At 48.7% G+C, this 24,918-nt stretch overlaps 1 protein-coding gene across 10 annotated transcripts in view; it reads right to left on the minus strand.

Moving 5' to 3' along the window:
- Nucleotides 1–24,918, minus strand: part of tns1b (tensin 1b) — a 1,628,779-nt gene that overhangs the window by 183,777 nt on the left and 1,420,084 nt on the right. For all 10 annotated transcript variants that reach the window (XM_072468585.1, XM_072468574.1, XM_072468565.1 and 7 more), the window contains one exon: nt 8,986–9,182. In XM_072468585.1, the coding sequence (XP_072324686.1) occupies nt 8,986–9,182 (197 nt within the window). The remainder of the gene's footprint in view (nt 1–8,985; nt 9,183–24,918) is intronic.

Consider the following 24,918-nt stretch of genomic DNA (forward strand, 5'->3'; position numbering starts at 1 on the left):
TTCTGAGTGAGCTGGATAGTTCTGAGTGTGCTGGATAGTTCTGAGTGAGCTGGATAGTTCTGAGTGTGCTGGATAGTTCTGAGTGTGCTGGATAGTTCTGAGTGAGCTGGATAGTTCTGAGTGTGCTGGATAGTTCTGAGTGAGCTGGATAGTTCTGAGTGTGCTGGATAGTTCTGAGTGTGCTGGATAGTTCTGAGTGTGCTGGATAGTTCTGAGTGTGCTGGATAGTTCTGAGTGAGCTGGATAGTTCTGAGTGTGCTGGATAGTTCTGAGTGTGTTGGATAGTTCTGAGTGAGCTGGATAGTGCTGAGTGTGTTGGATAGTTTTGAGTGTGTTGGATAGGTCTGAGTTAGCTGGATAGTTCTGAGTGTGCTGCATAGTTCTGAGTGAGCTGTATAGTTCTGAGTGTGTTGGATAGTTCTGAGTGAGCTGGATAGTTCTGTGTGTGCTGGATAGTTCTGAATGTGCTGTATAGTTCTGAGTGAGCTGGATAGTTCTGAGTGAGCTGGATAGTTCTGTGTGTGTTGGATAGTTCTGAGTGAGCTGGATAGTTCTGAGTGAGCTGGATAGTTCTGAGTGTGCTGGATAGTTCTGAGTGTGTTGGATAGGTCTGAGTGAGCTGGATAGTTCTGAGTGAGCAGGATAGTTCTGAGTATGTTGGATAGTTCAGAGTGTGTTGGATAGTTCTGAGTGAGCAGGATAGTTCTGAGTGTGTTGTATAGTTGTGAGTGTGTTGGATAGGTCTGAGTTAGCTGGATAGTTCTGAGTGTGTTGGATAGTTCTGAGTGAGCTGGATAGTTCTGAGTGTGCTGTATAGTTCTGTGTGCGTTGGATAGTTCTGAGTGTGTTGGATAGTTCTGAGTTAGCTGTATAGTTCTGAGTGTGTTGGATAGTCCTGAGTGTGCTGGATAGTTCTGAGTGTGTTGGATAGTTCTGAGTGAGCTGGATAGTTCTGAGTGTGTTGGATAGTTCTGAGTGTGCTGGATAGTTCTGAGTGTGCTGGATAGTTCTGAGTGAGCTGGATAGTTCTGAGTGTGCTGGATAGTTCTGAGTGAGCTGGATAGTTCTGAGTGTGCTGGATAGTTCTGAGTGTGCTGGATAGTTCTGAGTGAGCTGGATAGTTCTGAGTGTGCTGGATAGTTCTGAGTGAGCTGGATAGTTCTGAGTGTGCTGGATAGTTCTGAGTGTGCTGGATAGTTCTGAGTGTGCTGGATAGTTCTGAGTGTGCTGGATAGTTCTGAGTGAGCTGGATAGTTCTGAGTGTGCTGGATAGTTCTGAGTGTGTTGGATAGTTCTGAGTGAGCTGGATAGTGCTGAGTGTGTTGGATAGTTTTGAGTGTGTTGGATAGGTCTGAGTTAGCTGGATAGTTCTGAGTGTGCTGCATAGTTCTGAGTGAGCTGTATAGTTCTGAGTGTGTTGGATAGTTCTGAGTGAGCTGGATAGTTCTGTGTGTGCTGGATAGTTCTGAATGTGCTGTATAGTTCTGAGTGAGCTGGATAGTTCTGAGTGAGCTGGATAGTTCTGTGTGTGTTGGATAGTTCTGAGTGAGCTGGATAGTTCTGAGTGAGCTGGATAGTTCTGAGTGTGCTGGATAGTTCTGAGTGTGTTGGATAGGTCTGAGTGAGCTGGATAGTTCTGAGTGAGCAGGATAGTTCTGAGTATGTTGGATAGTTCAGAGTGTGTTGGATAGTTCTGAGTGAGCAGGATAGTTCTGAGTGTGTTGTATAGTTGTGAGTGTGTTGGATAGGTCTGAGTTAGCTGGATAGTTCTGAGTGTGTTGGATAGTTCTGAGTGAGCTGGATAGTTCTGAGTGTGTTGGATAGTTCTGAGTGAGCTGGATAGTTCTGAGTGTGTTGGATAGTTCTGAGTTTGTTGGATAGTTCTGAGTGTGTTGGATAGGGCTGAGTTAGCTGGATAGTTCTGAGTGTGTTGGATAGTCCTGAGTGAGCTGTATAGTTCTGAGTGAGCTGTATAGTTCTGTGTGTGTTGGATAGTTCTGAGTGTGTTGGATAGTTCTGAGTTAGCTGGATAGTTCTGAGTGTGTTGGATAGTCCTGAGTGTGCTGGATAGTTCTGAGTGTGTTGGATAGTTCTGAGTGAGCTGGATAGTTCTGAGTGTGTTGGATAGTTCTGAGTGTGCTGGATAGTTCTGAGTGTGCTGGATAGTTCTGAGTGTGTTGGATAGTTCTGAGTGAGCTGGATAGTTCTGAGTGTGTTGGATAGTTTTGAGTGTGTTGGATAGGTCTGAGTTAGCTGGATAGTTCGGAGTGTGCTGCATAGTTCTGAGTGAGCTGTATAGTTCTGAGTGTGTTGGATAGTTCTGAGTGAGCTGGATAGTTCTGTGTGTGCTGGATAGTTCTGAATGTGCTGTATAGTTCTGAGTGAGCTGGATAGTTCTGAGTGAGCTGGATAGTTCTGTGTGTGTTGGATAGTTCTGAGTGAGCTGGATAGTTCTGAGTGAGCTGGATAGTTCTGAGTGTGCTGGATAGTTCTGAGTGTGTTGGATAGTTCTGAGTGTGCTGGATAGTTCTGAGTGTGTTGGATAGTTCTGAGCGAGCTAGATAGTTCTGAGTGTGTTGGATAGTTCTGAGTGTGTTGGATAGTTCTGAGTGTGTTGGATAGTTCTGAGTGTGCTGGATAGTTCTGAGTGTGTTGGATAGTTCTGAGCGAGCTAGATAGTTCTGAGTGTGTTGGATAGTTCTGAGTGTGTTGGATAGTTCTGAGTGAGCTGGATAGTTCTGAGTGTGCTGGATAGTTCTGAGTGTGTTGGATAGTTCTGAGTGTGTTGGATAGTTCTGAGTGTGCTGGATAGTTCTGAGTGAGCTGAATAGTTCTTAGTTAGCTGGATAGTTCTGAGTGTGTTGGATAGTTCTGAGTGTGTTGGATAGTTCTGAGTGAGCTGGATAGTTCTGAGTGAGCTGGATAGTTCTGAGTGTGTTGGATAGTTCTGAGTTAGCTGGATAGTTCTGAGTGTGTTGGATAGTCCTGAGTGTGCTGGATAGTTCTGAGTGTGTTGGATAGTTCTGAGTGTGTTGGATAGCTCTGAGCGAGCTAGATAATTCTGAGTGTGTTGGATAGTTCTGAGTGTGTTGGATAGTTCTGAGTGTGTTGGATAGTTCTGAGTGTGCTGGATAGTTCTGAGTGTGTTGGATAGTTCTGAGCGAGCTAGATAGTTCTGAGTGTGTTGGATAGTTCTGAGTGTGTTGGATAGTTCTGAGTGTGTTGGATAGTTCTGAGTGTGCTGGATAGTTCTGAGTGTGTTGTATAGTTCTGAGCGAGCTAGATAGTTCTGAGTGTGTTGGATAGTTCTGAGTGTGTTGGATAGTTCTGAGTGAGCTGGATAGTTCTGAGTGTGCTGGATAGTTCTGAGTGTGTTGGATAGTTCTGAGTGTGTTGGATAGTTCTGAGTGTGCTGGATAGTTCTGAGTGAGCTGGATAGTTCTTAGTGAGCTGGATAGTTCTGTGTGTGTTGGATAGTTCTGAGTGTGTTGGATAGTTCTGAGTGAGCTGGATAGTTCTGAGTGAGCTGGATAGTTCTGAGTGTGTTGGATAGTTCTGAGTGTGTTGGATAGTTCTGAGTTAGCTGGATAGTTCTGAGTGTGTTGGATAGTTCTGAGTTAGCTGGATAGTTCTGAGTGTGCTGGATAGTTCTGAGTGTGTTGGATAGTTCTGAGTGTGTTGGATAGTTCTGAGTGTGCTGGATAGTTCTGAGTGAGCTGGATAGTTCTGAGTGAGCTGGATAGTTCTGAGTGTGTTGGATAGTTCTGAGTGTGTTGGATAGTTCTGAGTTAGCTGGATAGTTCTGAGTGTGTTGGATAGTTCTGAGTGAGCTGGATAGTCCTGAGTGAGCTGTATAGTTCTGAGTGTGCTGTATAGTTCTGAGTGTGTTGGATAGTTCTGAGTGTGTTGGATAGTTCTGAGTGTGTTGGATAGTTCTGAGCGAGCTAGATAATTCTGAGTGTGTTGGATAGTTCTGAGTGTGTTGGATAGTTCTGAGTGTGTTGGATAGTTCTGAGTGTGCTGGATAGTTCTGAGTGTGTTGGATAGTTCTGAGCGAGCTAGATAGTTCTGAGTGTGTTGGATAGTTCTGAGTGTGTTGGATAGTTCTGAGTGTGTTGGATAGTTCTGAGTGTGATGGATAGTTCTGAGTGTGTTGGATAGTTCTGAGCGAGCTAGATAGTTCTGAGTGTGTTGGATAGTTCTGAGTGTGTTGGATAGTTCTGAGTGAGCTGGATAGTTCTGAGTGTGCTGGATAGTTCTGAGTGTGTTGGATAGTTCTGAGTGTGTTGGATAGTTCTGAGTGTGCTGGATAGTTCTGAGTGAGCTGGATAGTTCTTAGTGAGCTGGATAGTTCTGAGTGTGTTGGATAGTTCTGAGTGTGTTGGATAGTTCTGAGTGAGCTGGATAGTTCTGAGTGAGCTGGATAGTTCTGAGTGTGTTGGATAGTTCTGAGTTAGCTGGATAGTTCTGAGTGTGTTGGATAGTCCTGAGTCGGCTGGATAGTTCTGAGTGTGTTGGATAGTTCTGAGTGTGTTGGATAGCTCTGAGCGAGCTAGATAATTCTGAGTGTGTTGGATAGTTCTGAGTGTGTTGGACAGTTCTGAGTGTGTTGGATAGTTCTGAGTGTGCTGGATAGTTCTGAGTGTGTTGGATAGTTCTGAGCGAGCTAGATAGTTCTGAGTGTGTTGGATAGTTCTGAGTGTGTTGGATAGTTCTGAGTGTGTTGGATATTTCTGAGTGTGCTGGATAGTTCTGAGTGTGTTGGATAGTTCTGAGTGAGCTAGATAGTTCTGAGTGTGTTGGATAGTTCTGAGTGTGTTGGATAGTTCTGAGTGAGCTGGATAGTTCTGAGTGTGCTGGATAGTTCTGAGTGTGTTGGATAGTTCTGAGTGTGTTGGATAGTTCTGAGTGTGCTGGATAGTTCTGAGAGAGCTGGATAGTTCTTAGTGAGCTGGATAGTTCTGAGTTTGTTGGATAGTTCTGAGTGTGTTGGATAGTTCTGAGTGAGCTGGATAGTTCTGAGTGAGCTGGATAGTTCTGAGTGTGTTGGATAGTTCTGAGTGTGTTGGATAGTTCTGAGTTAGCTGGATAGTTCTGAGTGTGTTGGATAGTTCTGAGTTAGCTGGATAGTTCTGAGTGTGCTGGATAGTTCTGAGTGTGTTGGATAGTTCTGAGTGTGTTGGATAGTTCTGAGTGTGCTGGATAGTTCTGAGTGAGCTGGATAGTTCTGAGTGAGCTGGATAGTTCTGAGTGTGTTGGATAGTTCTGAGTGAGCTAGATAGTTCTGAGTGTGTTGGATAGTTCTGAGTGTGTTGGATAGTTCTGAGTGAGCTGGATAGTTCTGAGTGTGCTGGATAGTTCTGAGTGTGTTGGATAGTTCTGAGTGTGTTGGATAGTTCTGAGTGTGCTGGATAGTTCTGAGAGAGCTGGATAGTTCTTAGTGAGCTGGATAGTTCTGAGTTTGTTGGATAGTTCTGAGTGTGTTGGATAGTTCTGAGTGAGCTGGATAGTTCTGAGTGAGCTGGATAGTTCTGAGTGTGTTGGATAGTTCTGAGTGTGTTGGATAGTTCTGAGTTAGCTGGATAGTTCTGAGTGTGTTGGATAGTTCTGAGTTAGCTGGATAGTTCTGAGTGTGCTGGATAGTTCTGAGTGTGTTGGATAGTTCTGAGTGTGTTGGATAGTTCTGAGTGTGCTGGATAGTTCTGAGTGAGCTGGATAGTTCTGAGTGAGCTGGATAGTTCTGAGTGTGTTGTATAGTTGTGAGTGTGTTGGATAGTTCTGAGTTAGCTGGATAGTTCTGAGTGTGTTGGATAGTTCTGAGTGAGCTGGATAGTCCTGAGTGAGCTGTATAGTTCTGAGTGTGCTGTATAGTTCTGTGTGTGTTGGATAGTTCTGAGTGTGCTGGATAGTTCTGTGTGTGTTGGATAGTTCTGAGTGTGCTGGATAGTTCTGAGTGTGTTGGATAGTTCTGAGTGTGCTGGATAGTTCTGAGTGTGTTGGATAGTTCTGAGTGAGCTGGATAGTTCTGAGTGTGTTGGATAGTTCTGAGTGTGTTGGATAGGTCTGAGTTAGCTGGATAGTTCTGAGTGTGTTGGATAGTCCTGAGTGAGCTGTATAGTTCTGAGTGTGCTGTATAGTTCTGTGTGTGTTGGATAATTCTGAGTGTGCTGGATAGTTCTGAGTGTGCTGGATAGTTCTGAGTGTGTTGGATAGTTCTGAGTGAGCTGGATAGTTCTGAGTGTGTTGGATAGTTCTGAGTGTGCTGGATAGTTCTGAGTGTGCTGGATAGTTCTGAGTGTGTTGAATAGTTCTGAGTGAGCTGGATAGTTCTGAGTGTGTTGGATAGTTTTGAGTGTGTTGGATAGGTCTGAGTTAGCTGGATAGTTCTGAGTGTGCTGCATAGTTCTGAGTGAGCTGTATAGTTCTGAGTGTGTTGGATAGTTCTGAGTGAGCTGGATAGTTCTGAGTGAGCTGTATAGTTCTGAGTATGTTGGATAGTTCTGAGTGAGCTGGATAGTTCTGAGTGTGCTGGATAGTTCTGAGTGTGTTGGATAGTTCTGAGTGAGCTGGATAGTTCTGAGTGAGCTGGATAGTTCTGAGTGAGCTGGATAGTTCTGAGTGAGCTGGATAGTTCTGAGTATGTTGGATAGTTCTGAGTGTGTTGGATAGTTCTGAGTGTGTTGGATAGTTCTGAGTGTGCTGGATAGTTCAGAGTGTGTTGGATAGTTGTGAGTGTGTTGGATAGTTCTGAGTGAGCTGGATAGTTCTGAGTGTGTTGGAAAATTCTGAGTGTGTTGGATAGGTCTGAGTTAGCTGGATAGTTCTGAGTGTGTTGGATAGTTCTGAGTGAGCTGGATAGTTCTGTGTGTGCTGGATAGTTCTGAGTGTGTTGGATAGTTCTGAGTGAGCTGGATAGCTCTGAGTGTGTTGGATAGTTCTGAGTGAGCTGGATAGTTCTGAGTGTGCTGTATAGTTCTGAGTGTGCTGGATAGTTCTGAGTGAGCTGGATAGTTCTGAGTGTGCTGGATAGTTCTGAGTCTGCTGGATAGTTCTGAGTGAGCTGGATAGTTCTGAGTGTGTTGGATAGTTCTGAGTGTGTTGGATAGTTCTGAGTGTGTTGGATAGTTCTGAGTGTGCTGGATAGTTCTGAGTGTGTTGGATAGTTCTGTGTGTGTTGGATAGTTCTGAGTGAGCTGGATAGTTCTGAGTGAGCTGGATAGTTCTGAGTGTGTTAGATAGTTCTGAGTGAGCTGGATAGGTCTAAGTGAGCTGGATAGTTCTGAGTGTGCTGTATAGTTCTGAGTGTGTTGGATATTTCTGAGTGTGTTGGATAGTTCTGAGTGTGTTGGACAGTTGTGAGTGAGCTGGATAGTTCTGAGTGAGCTGGATAGTTCTGAGTGTGTTGGATAGTTCTGAGTGTGTTGGATAGGTCTGAGTTAGCTGGATAGTTCTGAGTGTGTTGGATAGTTCTGAGTGAGCTGGATAGTTCTGAGTGTGTTGGATAGTTCTGAGTGTGTTGGATAGTTCTGAGTGTGTTGGATAGTTCTGAGTGTGCTGGATCGTTCTGAGTGAGCTGGATAGTTCTGAGTGTGTTGGATAGTTCTGAGTGAGCTGGATAGTTCTGAGTGAGCTGGATAGTTCTGAGTGTGCTGGATCGTTCTGACTGTTCTGGATAGTTCTGAGTGTGTTGGATAGTTCTGAGTGAGCTGGATAGTTCTGAGTGAGCTGGATAGTTCTGCGTGTGTTGGATAGTTCTGAGTGAGCTGGATAGTTCTGAGTGTGCTGGATAGTTCTGAGTGTGCTGGATAGTTCTGAGTGTGTTGGATAGTTCTGAGTGTGTTGGATAGTTCTGAGTGTGTTGGATAGTTCTGAGTGAGCTGGATAGTTCTGAGTGAGCTGGATAGTTCTGACTGTTCTGGATAGTTCTGAGTGTGTTGGAGAGTTCTGAGTGAGCTGGATAGTTCTGAGTGTGTTGGATAGTTCTGAGTGTGCTGGATAGTTCTGAGTGTGTTGGATAGTTCTGAGTGTGTTGGATAGTTCTGAGTGAGCTGGATAGTTCTGTGTGTGTTGGATAGTTCTGAGTGTGTTGGATAGTTCTGAGTGTGTTGGATAGTTCTGAGTGTGCTGGATAGTTCTGAGTGAGCTGGATAGTTCTGAGTGTGTTGGATAGTTCTGAGTGTGCTGGATAGTTCTGAGTGAGCTGGATAGTTCTGAGTGTGTTGGATAGTTCTGAGTGTGTTGGATAGTTCTGAGTGTGTTGGAGAGTTCTGAGTGTGTTGGATAGTTCTGAGTGTGTTGGATAGTTCTGAGTGTGTTGGATAGTTCTGAGTGTGTTGGATAGTTCTGAGTGTGTTGGAGAGTTCTGAGTGTGCTGGATAGTTCTGAGTGTGTTGGATAGTTCTGAGTGAGCTGGATAGTTCTGAGTGTGTTGGATAGTTCTGAGTGTGTTGGATAGTTCTGAGTGTGTTGGATAGTTCTGAGTGTGCTGGATAGTTCTGAGTGTGTTGGATACTTCTGACTATTCTGGATAGTTCTGAGTGTGCATGAATATCGCTTTGAAGTACACTCGATTTGAACACGCTATCAAATTAGAACTTTGTGGTCAAATTGTAGTTGAACACATTCCGAACACTTTAAGCCAAACGTGATGTTCAAACTTTCTGGTAACTGGTAACTCATATTCTCTGACCGGGTCGCACAGGCTGCTGGGACTGGGTAGGGCGACAAACCTTATAAATAGAGAAAAACCCAGCTGCTGATGACTCTGTGGGAACCTCTTGTTTCTGTCCCGAGCTTCCCCTCAACTCCCCTGGGAAATCGTGCCACCTCGTCAATCCTCTACCCCTGCCTCACAGCCCATCCTTACTCCTTGTCAAACAGCAGCGATCAGATAAGGGAGGGAGGGAGGGGGGTTTACACTTCCCCAGAGAGAGTCAGTGTCTGTCAGACACAGCAGATTAACGAAAACCCAAACCCCAATCTCACCTCCTTGGGCCGTCCTCCTGGATTAGCTGCAATAGAGCTAGCCAACTCGGGGGACACGCAGCGCACTGGGGAACGCAAGGGGGGGCTTTGCGAGCCACCACGACTGTCGCCACTGTTCTCGTACTGTCCTTCGCTAGTGGTTCGGCGTCTAGAGGTCGGTCCCAACTCCTCGGGGCTTGTGGCCTGCGACCTGACACCTGGGACAAAGCAGAAATAACACAACAGTCACACATTCTGCCAGTGTTAATGCCTCGAACATCATCACTCCAGCGACTTGCAAGAGTAACACTACCGTTCTCCCAATGACACTCCCCCTCCCTCAAACAATGTCACCCCCTTCCCTCAATGACACTCCCCCTCCCTCAATGACACTCCCCCTCCCTCAATGACACTCCCTCTCCCTCAATGACACTCCCCCTCCCTCAATGACACTCCCCCTCCCTCAATGACACTCCCCCTCCCTCAATGACACTCCCCCTCCCTCAATGACACTCCCTCTCCCTCAATGACACTCCCCCTCCCTCAATGACAATCCCCCCTGAAACAATGACACCCCCTTCCCTCAATGACACACCCCCTCCCTCAATGACACTCCCCCCTCCCTCAATGACAATCCCCCCCTGAAACAATGACACCCCTTCCTTCACTGACACTCCCTCTGCCTCAATGACACTCCCTCTCCCTCAATGACACTCCCCCCCAATGACAATCCCCTCCCTCAATGACAATCCCCTCCCTCAATGACACTCCCCCTCCCTCAATGACACTCCCCCTTCCTCAATGACACCCCCCTCCCTCAATGACATCCCCCCTCAATGACAATCCCCCTCCCTCAAACAAGACACCCACCCTCAATGACAATCCCCTCCCTCAATGACAATCACCCTCCAAAAAACAATTACACCCCCTTCCCTCAATGACACACCCCCTCCCTCAATGACAATCCCCCTCCCTCAAACAATGACACCCCCCTCCCTCAATGACAATCTCCCTCCCTCAATGACAATCCCCCTCCCTCAATGACAATTCACCTCCCTCGATGACAATCCCCCTCCCTCAAACAATGACACTCCCCCCTCAATGACAATCCCCTCCCTCAATGAAACATTCTTCCCTCAATCACACACACCCTCCCTCAATGACACCCCCCCTACCTCAATGGCACTCCCTCTCCCTCAATGACACTCCCCCTCCCTTAATGACACTCCCCCTCCCTCAATGACAATCCCCCTCGCTCAATGACAATTCACCTCCCTCAATGACAATCCCCCTCCCTCAAACAATGACACTCCCCCCTCAATGACAATCCCCTCCCTCAATGACAATCCCCCTCCCTCATTGACAATCCCCCTCCCTCAATGACACTCCCCCCTCTCAATGACAATCCCCCCTCAATGACAAACCCCTCCCTCAATGACAATCCCCCTCCCTCAAACAATTACACCCCTTCCCTCAATGACACTCCCCCCTCAATGACAATCCCCCCCTCAATGACAATCCCCCTCCCTCAAACAATGACACTCCCCCTCCCTCAATTACACTCCCCCTCCCTCAATGACACACCCCTTCCCTCAATGACAATCCCCCTCCCTCAAACAATGACACCCCCCCTCAATGACAATCTCCTTCCCTCAATGACACTCCCCCTCCCTCAGTGACACTCCCCCCCCAATGACACCCCCCTCCCTCAATGACACCCTTCCCTCAATGACACTCCCCCTCCCTCAATGACACACCCCCTCCCTCAATGACACTCCCCCTCCCTCAAACAATGACACCCCCCTCCCTCAATGACAATCTCCTTCCCTCAGTGACACTCCCCTCCCTCAATGACACTCCCCTCCCTCAGTGACATTCCCCCTCACTCAGTGACACTCCCCCTCCCTCAGTGACACTCCCCCTCCCTCAGTGACACTCCCCCTCCTCAATGACACTCCCCCTCCCTCAATGACACTCCCCCTCCTCAATGACACTCCCCCTCCCTCAATGACGCTCCCCCTCCTCAATGACACTCCCCCTCCCTCAAAGACATTCCCCCTCCCTCAGTGACACTCCCCCTCCCTCAATGACATTCCTCTCATCTCCCGCAATGTGACACCCCCCCTGGCTCAAAGAGTGACACTTCCTCCCCCTCAATGACATTCCCACTCCATCAAATACACTCCCCGTTCCTCAAACTGAACATTCCCCCTCCTCAATGACACTCCCCCTCCCTCAATGACACTCCCCCGTCCTCATCAGACTACCGGTGGCCCTGACATCCATCATTATGAAGAGCTTCGAGAGGTTGGTCATGAGACACATTAACTCCATACTCCCAGAATGCCTTAATCCACTGCAATTTGCATCCCTCCACAATCGGTCCACAGTCGATGCCACCTCCCTGGCCCTACACTCATCTCTGGAGCATCTCGGCAACAAGGACTCCTACATCAGACTCCTATTCATTGACTACAGCTCTGCCTTCAACACCATTATCTTAGCCAAGCTCATATCAAAACTCCAAAGCGTAGGACTTGGCTCCTCCCTCTGCAACTGGATCCTCGACTTCCTGACCCATAGACCACAATCAGTAAGAATAAACAACAACACTTCATCCATGATAATCCTCAATACTGGGGCCCCGCAAGATTGCGTACTTAGGCCCCGATTATACTCCCTGTGCACACACGACTGCGTGGCAAAATTTGACTCCAACTTCATCGACAAGTTTGCTGACGACACGACCATAGTGGAATAACTGGAATACTGGGGCTGTTTAGCACAGGGCTAAATCGCTGGCTTTGAAAGCAGACCAAGGCAGGCCAGCAGCATGGTTCGATTCCCGTAACAGCCTCCCCGAACAGGCGCCGGAATGTGGTGACCAGGGGCTTTTCACAGTAACTTCATTTGAAGCCTACTTGTGACAATAAGCGATTTTCATTTAATTCATTCATTTTCATAACGAAGAGTCAGAATACAGGAGGGAGATAGAGAACCTAGTGGAGTGGTGTAGCGACAACAATCTCTCTTTCCATGTCAGTAAAACTAAAGAGCTGGTCATTGGCATCACAGCCTGATTTGGCAACTGCTCGGACCCAGACCGCAAGAAACTTCAGAGAGTCGTGAACACCGCCCAGTCCATCACACGAACCTGCCTCCCATCCATTGACTCCATCTACACCTCCCGCTGCCTGGGGAAAGCGGGCAGCATAATCAAAGACCCCTCCCACCCGGCTTACTCACTCTTCCAACTTCTTCCATCGGGCAGGAGATACAGAAGTCTGAGAACACGCACGAACAGACTCAAAAACAGCTTCTTCCCCACTGTCACCAGACTCCTAAACGACCCTCTTATGGACTGAACTGATCTCTTCACACAACTTCTCTACTGAGCAGTGCGACACTCCGTACGCTTCACCCGAGGCCTGTGTCTATGTATTTACATTGTGTATTTATTGTATATCCTATGTTTTTTCATCAGTTGAACAATCTGCCTGAACTGTACACAGAACAATACTTTTCACTGTACCTCGGTACATCTGACAATAAGTAAAATCAATCAATCAATCAAACAATGACACTCCCTCTCCCTCAATGACACTCGTATCCCCCAGATAGCGCCACTCCTTCCATCACTCAATCTCTCCACTCCTCCCTGCCTGAATGCCTACGAGCTTTCCCAACTGATGTTGCAGTGAGAAAATGTTCAGGAGCCTCTCCGAGGTGCAAATAAAACGAGTGACATTTGGATCCCAGGCGAAATATAATTGGAGCAAAGGAATGCTGTCCGACAGGACTATTGTTGGAGATGGGAGGTAGACTGTTTGGACAGGTAGGAGGTGACACAACGAAACACCCAGCTAGCCAACACTGTGCCATTGGCACACCCGACATAGCCAGACCAATCCACAGTCCCTGGTCCAGACAGCAACGGGGTTAAGGCCAGCGAGAAAGGCCAAGTCAATCGATATGTCTCTGTGTAAAGGAGGGGAGCTGGGTGTGAAGGTGTTACTGGTCCTGACAGCTCCAGTAATGTTCATAACGCTGGCCACAGATGACCATAGGGGGGTTGACAAGCAGCATTTACTAATAATAATAATCTTTATTGTCACAAGTAGGCTTACATTAACACTGCAATGAAGTTATTGTGAAAAGCCCCTATGGGCAGCAAGGTAGCACAGTGGTTAGCACAGTTGCTTCACAGCTCCAGGGACCCAGGTTCAATTCCCGGCTTGGGTAACTGTCTGTGCGGAGTCTGCAAATCCTCCCCTTGTGTGCGTGGGTTTCCTCCGGGTGCTCCGGTTTCCTCCCACAGTCCAAAGATGTGCAGGTTAGGTGGATTGGCCGTGATAAATTGCTCTCAGTGTCCAAAAAGGTTAAGTGGGGTTACTGGGTTACAGGGTTAGGGTAGATACGTGGGCTTGAGTAGGGAGCTCTTTATAAGGACTGGTGCAGACTCGATGGGCCGAATGGCCTCCTTCTGCACTGTAAATTCTATGATTCTCGTCGCCACATTCCGGCACCTGTTCGGGTACACGGAGGGAGAATTCAGAATGTCCAATTCACCTAACAGCACGTCTTTCGGGACTTGTGGGAGGAAACCGGAGCACCCGGAGGAAACCCACGCAGACACGGGGAGAACGTGCAGACTCCGCACAGACAGTGACCCAAGCTGGGAATCGAACCCGGGACCCTGGCGCTGTGAAGCAGCAGTGCTGACCGGCAGTGCCATCATGCCACTCCCCCCCGCCCCCCCCAAATAAAATTTGGAGTCCAAATGAGATTTAATCAAGGTGTTCTGATGGAGTAAAGAAGGAGTTTTCACTGGTTGAGAATCAGTATCCTGCGAGACACAGATTGTAAACAACTGGCCAAAAACAGAGAGGGATTTTGGAGCATCGTTGTGACCTGGATGCCATGATGTGGAGATGCCGGCGTTGGACTGGGGTGAGCACAGTACGAAGTCTTACAACACCAGGTTAAAGTCCAACAGGTTTGTTTCAATGTCACTAGTTTTCGGAGCGCTGCTCCTTCCTCAGGTGAATGAAGGTGACCTGGATGGGCAGTGGAAGCAAATTCAATAATAACTTTCAAAAGGGAAATTGCATAAAAAAGTGTCAAGGAAAATAAATGTAGGGCTCTGGGGAAAGGGCAGAAAAATGGGACTAATTCTTTCAAAGGGCTAGTAAAGTATGATGGGGTGAATGGCCTCCCATTGTAAGACACAATGAGGAAATGGTTAATCGCTTCATCTCCTCTGTGTTGGGATGTTTTGGCGGAAAACCGAGAGCTCCTCACACTCAGCCCAATGGACATATTTAAACTGTGGATTGACATGGACAGCATTCCCTTGGGATCATTTATCTCCTTCCTGCCAGATTTAACCCAGATACGTTAACAGCTGTACTTTCAGGTCATCTTCAAACAGCCCCATCTGTGCATCTGCGTCAGTCATGCTGTTTGTATCCGGACAACCGGTTGCCCTTGGAGACCTTTGCCCTCGGAGGTCAAGCCTTTGCAAGTGGTACCTGAAGTGGTTCTTGATCGGCGGTGATTAAGGTTCAGTGTCTCACTCATTCACTCCAGAGAGGAACACGGACAGTCGAATCACTGGTGTGACTCACCCTCCAACTTCTGTACCCACCCTCAAATGTCCATTAGTTCAAGTAAAGTTGCCACAGACCCAGATGACCACAGGCTGCTTTCCCCTCTGAGGGGGGGGCGAGCTGACTGGTGATGGTTTAACCTGAGGGTCACCACACCTCAGGCGGGGGGGGGGGGGCGAGGTTGAGAATAACCTCAGCCGGTACGGGGAATCGAACTGCTGCTGGCCTCGCTCGGCATCACGAACCAGCTGTCCAGCCCACCGAGCTAAAGGGGCAACTCGCAGAAATCAGGGGGTCCTCCTTTTAGGAACAGGACGAGGCCATTCAGCCCCTCGAGCCTGCTGTTTTTCGCTCCGAATACAATGCTGAGAAGCCTCACTCCTGCACACACACACCTTCACTCTTCCTTGTTTAAATGTTTGATGTTGATGGAAAATTCCGGACAGGCCTAAGTGGTAAACAATTCAGTCTCGACTTGTTTAAGTGCAGACTCTACATGACACGGAGATGCTCCATTACCTCAGGCCTGCTTCAGACGTTACATCAATTATTTACTGTGTTTAATATATCCCTATGGAAACCATCACACGCTAACCCAAAACGGCATAAATTCACACAAGGCCAGAGAAATTTCCGGAACTGGGAAAGGAGGACTGGAGAAGCTACTCAGCTCTCGGTAAATATTGACCGTTTCCTGCACACGGACGTTCCTGAAAGGGAAGGCCAAACAGGGGCTTTACGAATGTGTAGGCCTCACAGGGCCATTGCCCCCTGGCACGACCCGTGCCCCTCGTCATCCTGCCCTCGTGCATGAACACCAGGGCAGATTGAGTGTGGGCGGCGCAAGTGGCTAGCACTGTGGCCTCACAGCGCCAGGGTCCCAGGTTCGATTCCCGGCTTGGGTCACTGTCTGTGCGGAGTCTGCACGTTCTCCCCGTGTGTGCGTGGGTTTCCTCCGGGTGCTCCGGTTTCCTCCCACAGTCCAAAGATGTGCAGGTTAGGTGGACTGGCCATGCTAAATTGCCCCTTAGTGTCCAAAAAGGTTAGGAGGGGTTATTGGATTACGTGGATAGGGTGGAAGTGAGGGTTTAAATGGGTCGGTGCAGACTCGATGGGCCAAGAGGCCTCTACTACACTGTATGTTCTATGTTCTATGTTACTGAGAGTTCCAGCCTTGCTGGGCACCTGGGAAGGTTGATTTCAAGATTCTCAGATTGCTTGGTTGATGAGATGATGATAGAGGGACCTCCTTCCGCGGTACCATGGAGAAACCATCCCCTCGTCCTACCCTCCGTGTGCGCATTATCACACATACATTGAGGCTCGAGGTTGCCCAGGTTGGTGCATTACTGAACAGATTTCCAGTCCCGTCAGCACAAAGTTTAATTATCTTCTCTCGTTATCAAGTGAATTCAAGACTGAACAAATCAGCACATCACTACTCCTAACCAGAGACCATAGAATTTACAGTGCAGAAGGAGGCCATTCAGCCCATCGTGATGGCCCAGGTGTGGTGTATATGGATGGTGTGCGGTGTCTCTGGATGGTGGGCAGTGTATATGGATGGGTTGTGGTGTATATGGATGGTGTGTGGTGTATATGGATGGTGTGTGGTGTATATGGATGGTGGGTGGTGTCTCTGGGTGGTGTGGTGTATTTGGATGGTGTGCGGTGTATATGGATGGTGTGTGGTGTATATGGATGGTGTGTGGTGTATATGGATGGTGTGTGGTGTATATGGATGGTGGGTGGTGTCTCTGGATGGTGTGTGGTGTATATGGATGGTGTGAAGTGTATATGGATGGTGTGCGGTGTCTCTGGATGGTGGGCAGTGTATATGGATGGGTTGTGGTGTATATGGATGGTGTGTGGTGTATATGGATGGTGTGTGGTGTATATGGATGGTGGGTGGTGTCTCTGGGTGGTGTGGTGTATTTGGATGGTGTGCGGTGTATATGGATGGTGTGTGGTGTATATGGATGGTGTGTGGTGTATATGGATGGTGTGTGGTGTATATGGATGGTGTGTGGTGTATATGGATGGTGGGTGGTGTCTCTGGATGGTGTGCGGTGTATATGGATGGTGTGAAGTGTATATGGATGGTGTGCGGTGTCTCTGGATGGTGGGCAGTGTATATGGATGGGTTGTGGTGTATATGGATGGTGTGTGGTGTATATGGATGGTGTGTGGTGTATATGGATGGTGGGTGGTGTCTCTGGATGGTGTGCGGTGTATATGGATGGTGTGAAGTCTATATGGATGGGTTGTGGTGTATATGGATGGTGTGTGGTGTATATGGATGGTGTGTGGTGTATATGGATGGTGTGTGGTGTATATGGATGGTGTGTGGTGTATATGGATGGTGTGAGGTGTATATGGATGGTGTGCGGTGGATGTGGATGGTGGGTGGTGTATATGGATGGTGTGCAGTGTATATGGATGGTGTGCGGTGTATATGGATGGTATGTGGTGTATCTGGATGGTGAGTGGTGTATATGGATGGTGGATGGTGTATATGGATGGTGGATGGTGTATAGGAATGGTGTGCGGTGTATATGGATGGTGTGCGGTGTATATGGCTGGTGGGTGGTGTCTCTGGATGGTGTGTGGTGTATATGGATGGTGGGTGGTGTATATAGATGGTGTGCGGTGTATATGGATGGTGTGCGGTGTATATGGATGGTGTGCGGTGCATATGGATGGTATGTGGTGTATCTGGATGGTGTGTGGTGTATATGGGTGGTATGTGGTGTATCTGGATGGTGTGTGGTGTATATGGATGGTGGATGGTCTATATGGATGGTGGATGGTGTATATGGATGGTGTGCGGTGTATATGGATGGTGTGCGGTTTACGTGGATGGTGGGTGGTGTATCTGGATGGAGTGTGGTATATATGGATGGTGTGCGGTGTATATGGATGGTGGGCGGTGTATATGGATGGTGCGCGGTGTATATGGATGGTGTGCGGTGTATATGGGTGGTATGTGGTGTATCTGGATGGTGGATGGTGTATATGGATGGTGTGCGGAGTATATGGATGGTGTGCGGTATATATGGCTGGTGGGTGGTGTATCTGGATGGTGTGTGGTGTATATGGATGGTGGATGGTGTATATGGATGGTGTGCGATATATATGGCTGGTGGGTGGTGTATATGGATGGTGTGTGGTCTATGTGCATGGGGTGTGGTGTATATGGATGGTATGTGGTCTATGTGGATGGTGTGTGGTGTATATGGATGGTGTGCAGTGTATATGGATGGTGTGCGGTGTATATCGATGGTGTATGGTGTGTATGGATGGTGTTTGGTCTTTGTGGATGGTGTGCGGTGTATATGGATGGTGTGCGGTTTATGTGGATGGTGGATGGTGTATATGGATGGTGTGCGGTGTATATGGATGGTGTCCGGTGTATATGGATGGTGTGCGGTTTATGTGGATGGTGGGCGGTGTATATGGATGGTGTGCGGTGTATGTGGATGGTGTGTGGTGTATATGGATGGTGTGTGGTGTATATGGATGGTGTGTGGTCTACATGGATGGTGTGTGGTGTATATGGATGGTGTGCGGTGTATGTGGATAGTGTGCGGTGTATGTGGATAGTGTGCGGTGTATATGGATGGTGTGCGGTGTATATGGATGGTGGGTGGTGTATCTGGATGGTGTGCGGTGTATATGGATGGTGTGTGGTCTATGTGGATGGTGTGTGGTGTATATGGATGGTGTGCGGTATACATGGATGGTGTGCGGTTTATGTGGATGGTGGATGGTGTATATGGATGGTGTGTGGTATATATGGATGGTGTGTGGTCTATGTGGATGGTGTGTGGTGTATATGGATGGTATGTGGTCTATGTGGATGGTGTGTGGTGTATATGGATGGTGTGCGGTGTATATGGATGGTGTGCGGTATATGTGGATGGTGTGAGGTGTATATGGATGGTGTGCGGTTTATGTGGATGGTGTGCGGTGTATATGAATGGTGTGCAGTGTATATGGATGGTGTGCGGTTTATGTGGATGGTGTGTGGTGTATAGGGATGGTGTGCGGTGTATGTGGATGGTGTGCGGTGTATATGGATGGTGTGTGGTGTATATGGATGGTGTGCGGTGTATGTGGATAGTGTGCGGTGTATGTGGATGGTGTGCGGTGCATATGGATGGTGTGCGGTGTATGTGGATGGTGTGTGGTGTATATGGATGGTGTGCGGTGTATATGGATGGTGTGTGGTGTAAATGGATGGTGTGCGGTGTATGTGGATGGTGTGCGGTGTATATGGATGGTGTGCGGTGTATATGGATGGTGTGTGGTGTATATGGATGGTGTGCGGTGTATGTGGATGGTGTGCGGTGTATATGGATGGTGTGTGGTGTATATGGATGGTGTGTGGTCTACATGGATGCTGCCTGGTGTATATGGATGGTGTGCGGTGTATGTGGATAGTGTGCGGTGTATATGGATGGTGTGCGGTGTATATGGATGGTGGGTGGTGTATGTGGATGGTGTGTGGTGTATATGAATGGTGTGTGGTATATCTTGATGGTGTGCCGTGTATATGGATGGTGTGTGGTGTATATGGATGGTGGGTGGTGTATAAGGATGGTGTGTGGTGTATATGGATGGTGGGTAGTGTACATAGATGGTGGGCGGTGTATATGGATGGTGTGTGGTGTATATGGATGGTGTGTGGTGTATATGGATGGTGGGTGGTGTCTATGGATGGTGTGTGGTGTATATGGATGGTGGCTGGTGTATATGGATGGTGTGTGGTGTATATGGATGGTGTGTGGTCTATATGGATGGTGTTTATGGATGGTGGGTGGTGTATATGGATGGTGTGTGGTGTATATGGATGGTGTGCGGTGTACATGGATGGTGTGCGGTATATGTGGATGGTGTGTGGTGTTTATGGATGGTGTGCGGTTTATGTGCATGGTGGGTGGTATATATGGACGGTGTGCGGTGTATTTGGATGGTGTGCGGTGTATATGGATGGTGTGCGATGTATATGGATGGTGTGCGGTGTATATGGATGGTGTGCGGTGTATATGGATGGTGTGTGGTGTATATGGATGGTGGATGGTGCATATGGATGGTAGATGGTGTATATGGATGGTGTGCGGTGTATATGGATGGTGTGTAGTGTATATGGATGGTGTGTGGTGTATATGGATGGTGTGCGGTGTATATGGATGGTGTGCGGTTTATGTGGATGGTGGGTGGTGTCTCTGGATGGTGTGTGGTGTCTATGGATGCTGTGCGGTGTATATGGATGGTGTGCTGTGTATATGGATGGTGTGCGGTATATATGGCTGGTGGGTGGTGTATCTGGATGGTGTGCGGTATATTTGGCTGGTGGGTGGTGTATATGGATGGTGTATGGTGTGTATGGATGGTGTTTGGTCTATGTGGATGGTGTGCGGTGTGTATGGATGGTGTGCGGTTTATGTGGATGGTGTGTGGTCTATGTGGATGGTGTGTGGTGTATATGGATGGTGTGTGGTGTATATGAATGGTGTGCGGTGTATACGGATGGTGTGAGGTGTATATGGATGATGTGCGGTGTATATGGATGGCGTGCGGTGTATATGGCTGGTGGGTGGTGTATTTGGATGGTGTGTGGTGTATATGGATGGTGTGCAGTGTATATGGATGGTATGTGGTGTATCTGGATGGTGTGTGGTGTATATGGATGGTGGATGGTGTATATGGATGGTGTGCGGTGTATATGGATGGTGTGCGGTTTATGTGGATGGTGCGTGGTGTCTCTGGATGGTGTGTAGTGTATATGGATGGTGAGTGGTGTATATGGATGGTGTGCGGTGTATATGGATGGTGTATGGTGTGTATGGATGGTGTGCGGTGTATATGGATGGTGTGCGGTTTATGTGGTTGGTGTGTGGTCTATGTGGATGGTGTGTGGTGTATATGGATGGTGAGTGGTGTATATGTATGGTGTGCGGTGTATATGGATGGTGTATGGTGTGTATGGATGGTGTGCGGTGTATATGGATGGTGTGCGGTGTATGTGGATGGTGTGCGGTGTATATGGATGGTGTGCGGCATATATGGCTGGTGGGTGGTGTATCGGGATGGTGTGTGGTGTATATGGATGGTGTGCAGTGTATATGGATGGTGTGCTGTGTATATGGATGGTTTGCGGTGTATATGGATGGTCTGTGGTGTATCTGGATGGTGTGTGGTGTATATGGATGGTGTATATAGATGGTGTGTGGTGTATATGGATGGTGTGCGGTGGATATGGATGGTGTGCGGTTTATATGGATGGTGTGCAGTGTATATGGATGGTGTGCGGTGTATATGGTGGGTGGTGTATATGGATGGTGTGCAGTGTATCTGAATGGTGTGTGGTGGATATGGATGGTGTGCGGTGTATATGGATGGTGGGTGGTGTATATGGATGGTGTGCGGTGTATATGGATGGTTTGCAGTGTATGTGGATGGTGGGTGGTGTATATGGATGGTGGGTGGTGTATATGGATGGTGTGCGATGTATATGGATGGTGTGCGGTGTATATGGATGGTGAGCGGTGTATATGGATGGTGAGCGGTGTATATGGATGGTGTGCGGTGTATATGGATGGTGTGCGGTGTATATGGATGGTGTGCGGTGTGGTTATGTGGATGGGTGTGAGGGTGCTACACCTTTTCTGATCTTGATGATATTTGACAAACTAGTAGAACAAAATCCCGCACCGAATTCCTGGTTTCATGATGGATGTCACTTCCCCCAGATTCTGGAATTCCAGGAAACAATTCCTGGTTTTTAATATCTGAGGACACACTACAAACAATGACAACTGCTCAGGAGAAATCCCAGGAAGTGAAAAAATAAAAGAATCACCAGATAGCAGAGAGAGATCTGAAAATAAAGTCTTTGATCAGATGGCTGGCGTCGGAGCCGTGAGGAGGCTGCTCTGTCAGCATTCCTGTCCTCAAGACATTTCAGGAATGCCTGTGAACTGGAATCCGAGAGCAGCTACATTGTCATTCCACTCAATATTGTTCCCTCGCTCATTCGAGATTCCGGTCAGTAATGGGTCAGCGAGATGCAGGAGGGTCACCGATATGTACAGGGGAAGAAGAAGTCTTACAACACCAGGTTAAAGTCCAACAGGTTCGTTTCGATGTCACTAGCTTTCGGAGCGCTGCTCCTTCCTCAGGTGAATGAAGAGGTATGTTCCAGAAACATATATATAGACAGATTCAAAGATGCCAATGCTTGGAATGCGAGCATTAGCAGGTGATTAAATCTTTCCAGATCCAGAGATGGGGTAACCCCAGGTTAAAGAGGTGTGAATTGTATCAAGCCAGGACAGTTGGTAGGATTTTGCAGGCCAGATGGTGGGGGATGAATGTAATGCGACATGAATCCCAGGTCCCGGTTGAGGCCGCACTTATGTATGCGGAACTTGGCTATAAGTTTCTGCTCGGCGATTCTGCGTTGTCGCGAATCCTGAAGGCCGCCTTACCCGGAGATCAGAGGCTGAATGCCCTTGACTGCTGAAGTGTTCCCCGACTGGAAGGGAACATTCCTGCCTGGTGATTGTCGCACGATGTCCGTTCATTCGTTTTCGTTTCTGGAACATACCTCTTCATTCACCCGAGGAAGGAGCAGCGCTCCTAAAGCTAGTGACATCGAAACAAACCTGGGACTTTAACCTGGGGTTGTAAAACTTCTTACTGTTCTCACCCCAGTCCAACGCCGGCATCTCCACATCATGTTTACCAACATTACAATGGGGATAAGATAAACCTTTCTGACAGTGCTCAAATACTCACTTCCCCTCCATATCCCTCAGTCCCACCTCCCACCTTCCCTCCATATCCCTCAATCCCACCTGCCCACCTTCCCTCCATATCCCTCAGTCCCACCTGCCCACCTTCCCTCCATATCCCTCAGTCCCACCTACCCATCTTCCCTCCATATCCCTCAGTCCCACCTGCCCACCTTCCCTCCATATCCCTCAGTCCCACCTACCCATCTTCCCTCCATGTCCCTCAATCCCACCTGCCCACCTTCCCTCCATATCCCTCAGTCCCACCTGCCCAGCTTCTCTCCATATCCCTCAGTCCCACCTACCCACCTTCCCTCCATATCCCTCAGTCCCACCTACCCACCTTCCCTCCATATCCCTCAGTGCCACCTACCCACCTTCCCTCCATATCCCTCAGTCCCACCTCCCCACCTTATCCCCATATCCCTCAGTCCCACCTACCCACCTTATCCCCATATCCCTCAGTCCCACCTACCCACCTTCCCTCCATATCCCTCAGTGCCACCTACCCATCTTCCCTCCATATCCCTCAGTCCCACCTACCCTCCATATCCCTCAGTCCCACCTCCCCACCTTATCCCCATATCCCTCAGTCCCACCTGCCCACCTCCCCACCTTCCCTCCATAGCCCTCAGTGCCACCTACCCACCTTCCCTCCATATCCCTCAATCCCACCTACCCACCTTCCCTCCATATCCCTCAGTCCCACCTACCCACCTTCCCTCCATATCCCTCAGTCCCACATACCCACCTTCCCTCCATATCCCTCAGTCCCACCTACCCACCTTCCCTCCATATCCCTCAATCCCACCTGCCCACCTTCCCTCCATATCCCTCAGTCCCACCTGCCCACCTTCCCTCCATATCCCTCAGTCCCACCTACCCATCTTCCCTCCATATCCCTCAGTCCCACCTGCCCACCTTCCCTCCATATCCCTCAGTCCCACCTACCCATCTTCCCTCCATGTCCCTCAATCCCACCTGCCCACCTTCCCTCCATATCCCTCAGTCCCACCTGCCCAGCTTCTCTCCATATCCCTCAGTCCCACCTACCCACCTTCCCTCCATATCCCTCAGTCCCACCTACCCACCTTCCCTCCATATCCCTCAGTGCCACCTACCCACCTTCCCTCCATATCCCTCAGTCCCACCTCCCCACCTTATCCCCATATCCCTCAGTCCCACCTACCCACCTTATCCCCATATCCCTCAGTCCCACCTACCCACCTTCCCTCCATATCCCTCAGTGCCACCTACCCATCTTCCCTCCATATCCCTCAGTCCCACCTACCCTCCATATCCCTCAGTCCCACCTCCCCACCTTATCCCCATATCCCTCAGTCCCACCTGCCCACCTCCCCACCTTCCCTCCATAGCCCTCAGTGCCACCTACCCACCTTCCCTCCATATCCCTCAATCCCACCTACCCACCTTCCCTCCATATCCCTCAGTCCCACCTACCCACCTTCCCTCCATATCCCTCAGTCCCACATACCCACCTTCCCTCCATATCCCTCAGTCCCACCTACCCACCTTCCCTCCATATCCCTCAATCCCACCTGCCCACCTTCCCTCCATATCCCTCAGTCCCACCTACCCACCTTCCCTCCATATCCCTCAGTCCCACCTACCCATCTTCCCTCCATATCCCTCAGTCCCACCTACCCATCTTCCCTCCATATCACTCAGTCCCACCTCCCCACCTTATCCCCGTATCCCTCAGTCCCACCTACCCACCTTCTCCCCGGATCCCTCAATCCCACCTACCCACCTTCCCTCCATATCCCTCAGTCCCACCTACCCACCTTCCCTCCATATCCCTCAGTCCCACCTCCCCACCTTCCCTCCATATCCCTCAGTCCCACATACCCACCTTCCCTCCATATCCCTCAGTCCCACCTACCCACCTTCCCTCCATATCCCTCAGTCCCACCTACCCACCTTCCCTCCATATCCCTCAGTCCCACCTACCCACCTTCCCTCCATATCCCTCAGTCCCACCTCCCCACCTTCTCCCCGGATCACCACATTTCCCCAGCAATTATAATTCTGAAAGATTTTTAAAATAATGATTTCTTGTTAAATGAGCCACACTGGAGCAGCTGGTCCTATTTCCACTGAGGGGGTGAAAGCTGGACATATTTAGGAGGTTTCATACAATAGAGTGTCATTTGAGGGTACCTTTAAGAAATGGGTGTTTCCTACTGCAGTGATGTCAGAGAGTGGGTGGAGCTGAGCTGTCTGTCTGCTTTTAGTTTCACTTTGAGAAAAAGCTTGGGTATGTCTGTGGGTGTTTTAATTTCGTTTTCAGAGCTGGATAGCTGCAGTCACAGCCAGAAGGGGTATTAGTCTCTCTCTGTAATCTAAAAACTGTACATCGATCCTTTGGTGATTTAAAACTAATAACTGCTCTCAGTAGTGACTTTAACCTGATGTGCTTCTGTTTAAAGGTTTTGTTTAAGTCTTATGGGTGTTAAAAGGACAGCTTAAGGATTACTTAGTGTTGTATTCTTTGGGGGATGTATTTGAATTGATGGTTGCTAAGG

Source organism: Scyliorhinus torazame, chromosome 2 (assembly GCF_047496885.1).
Source record: "Scyliorhinus torazame isolate Kashiwa2021f chromosome 2, sScyTor2.1, whole genome shotgun sequence".
NCBI lineage: Eukaryota > Metazoa > Chordata > Chondrichthyes > Carcharhiniformes > Scyliorhinidae > Scyliorhinus > Scyliorhinus torazame.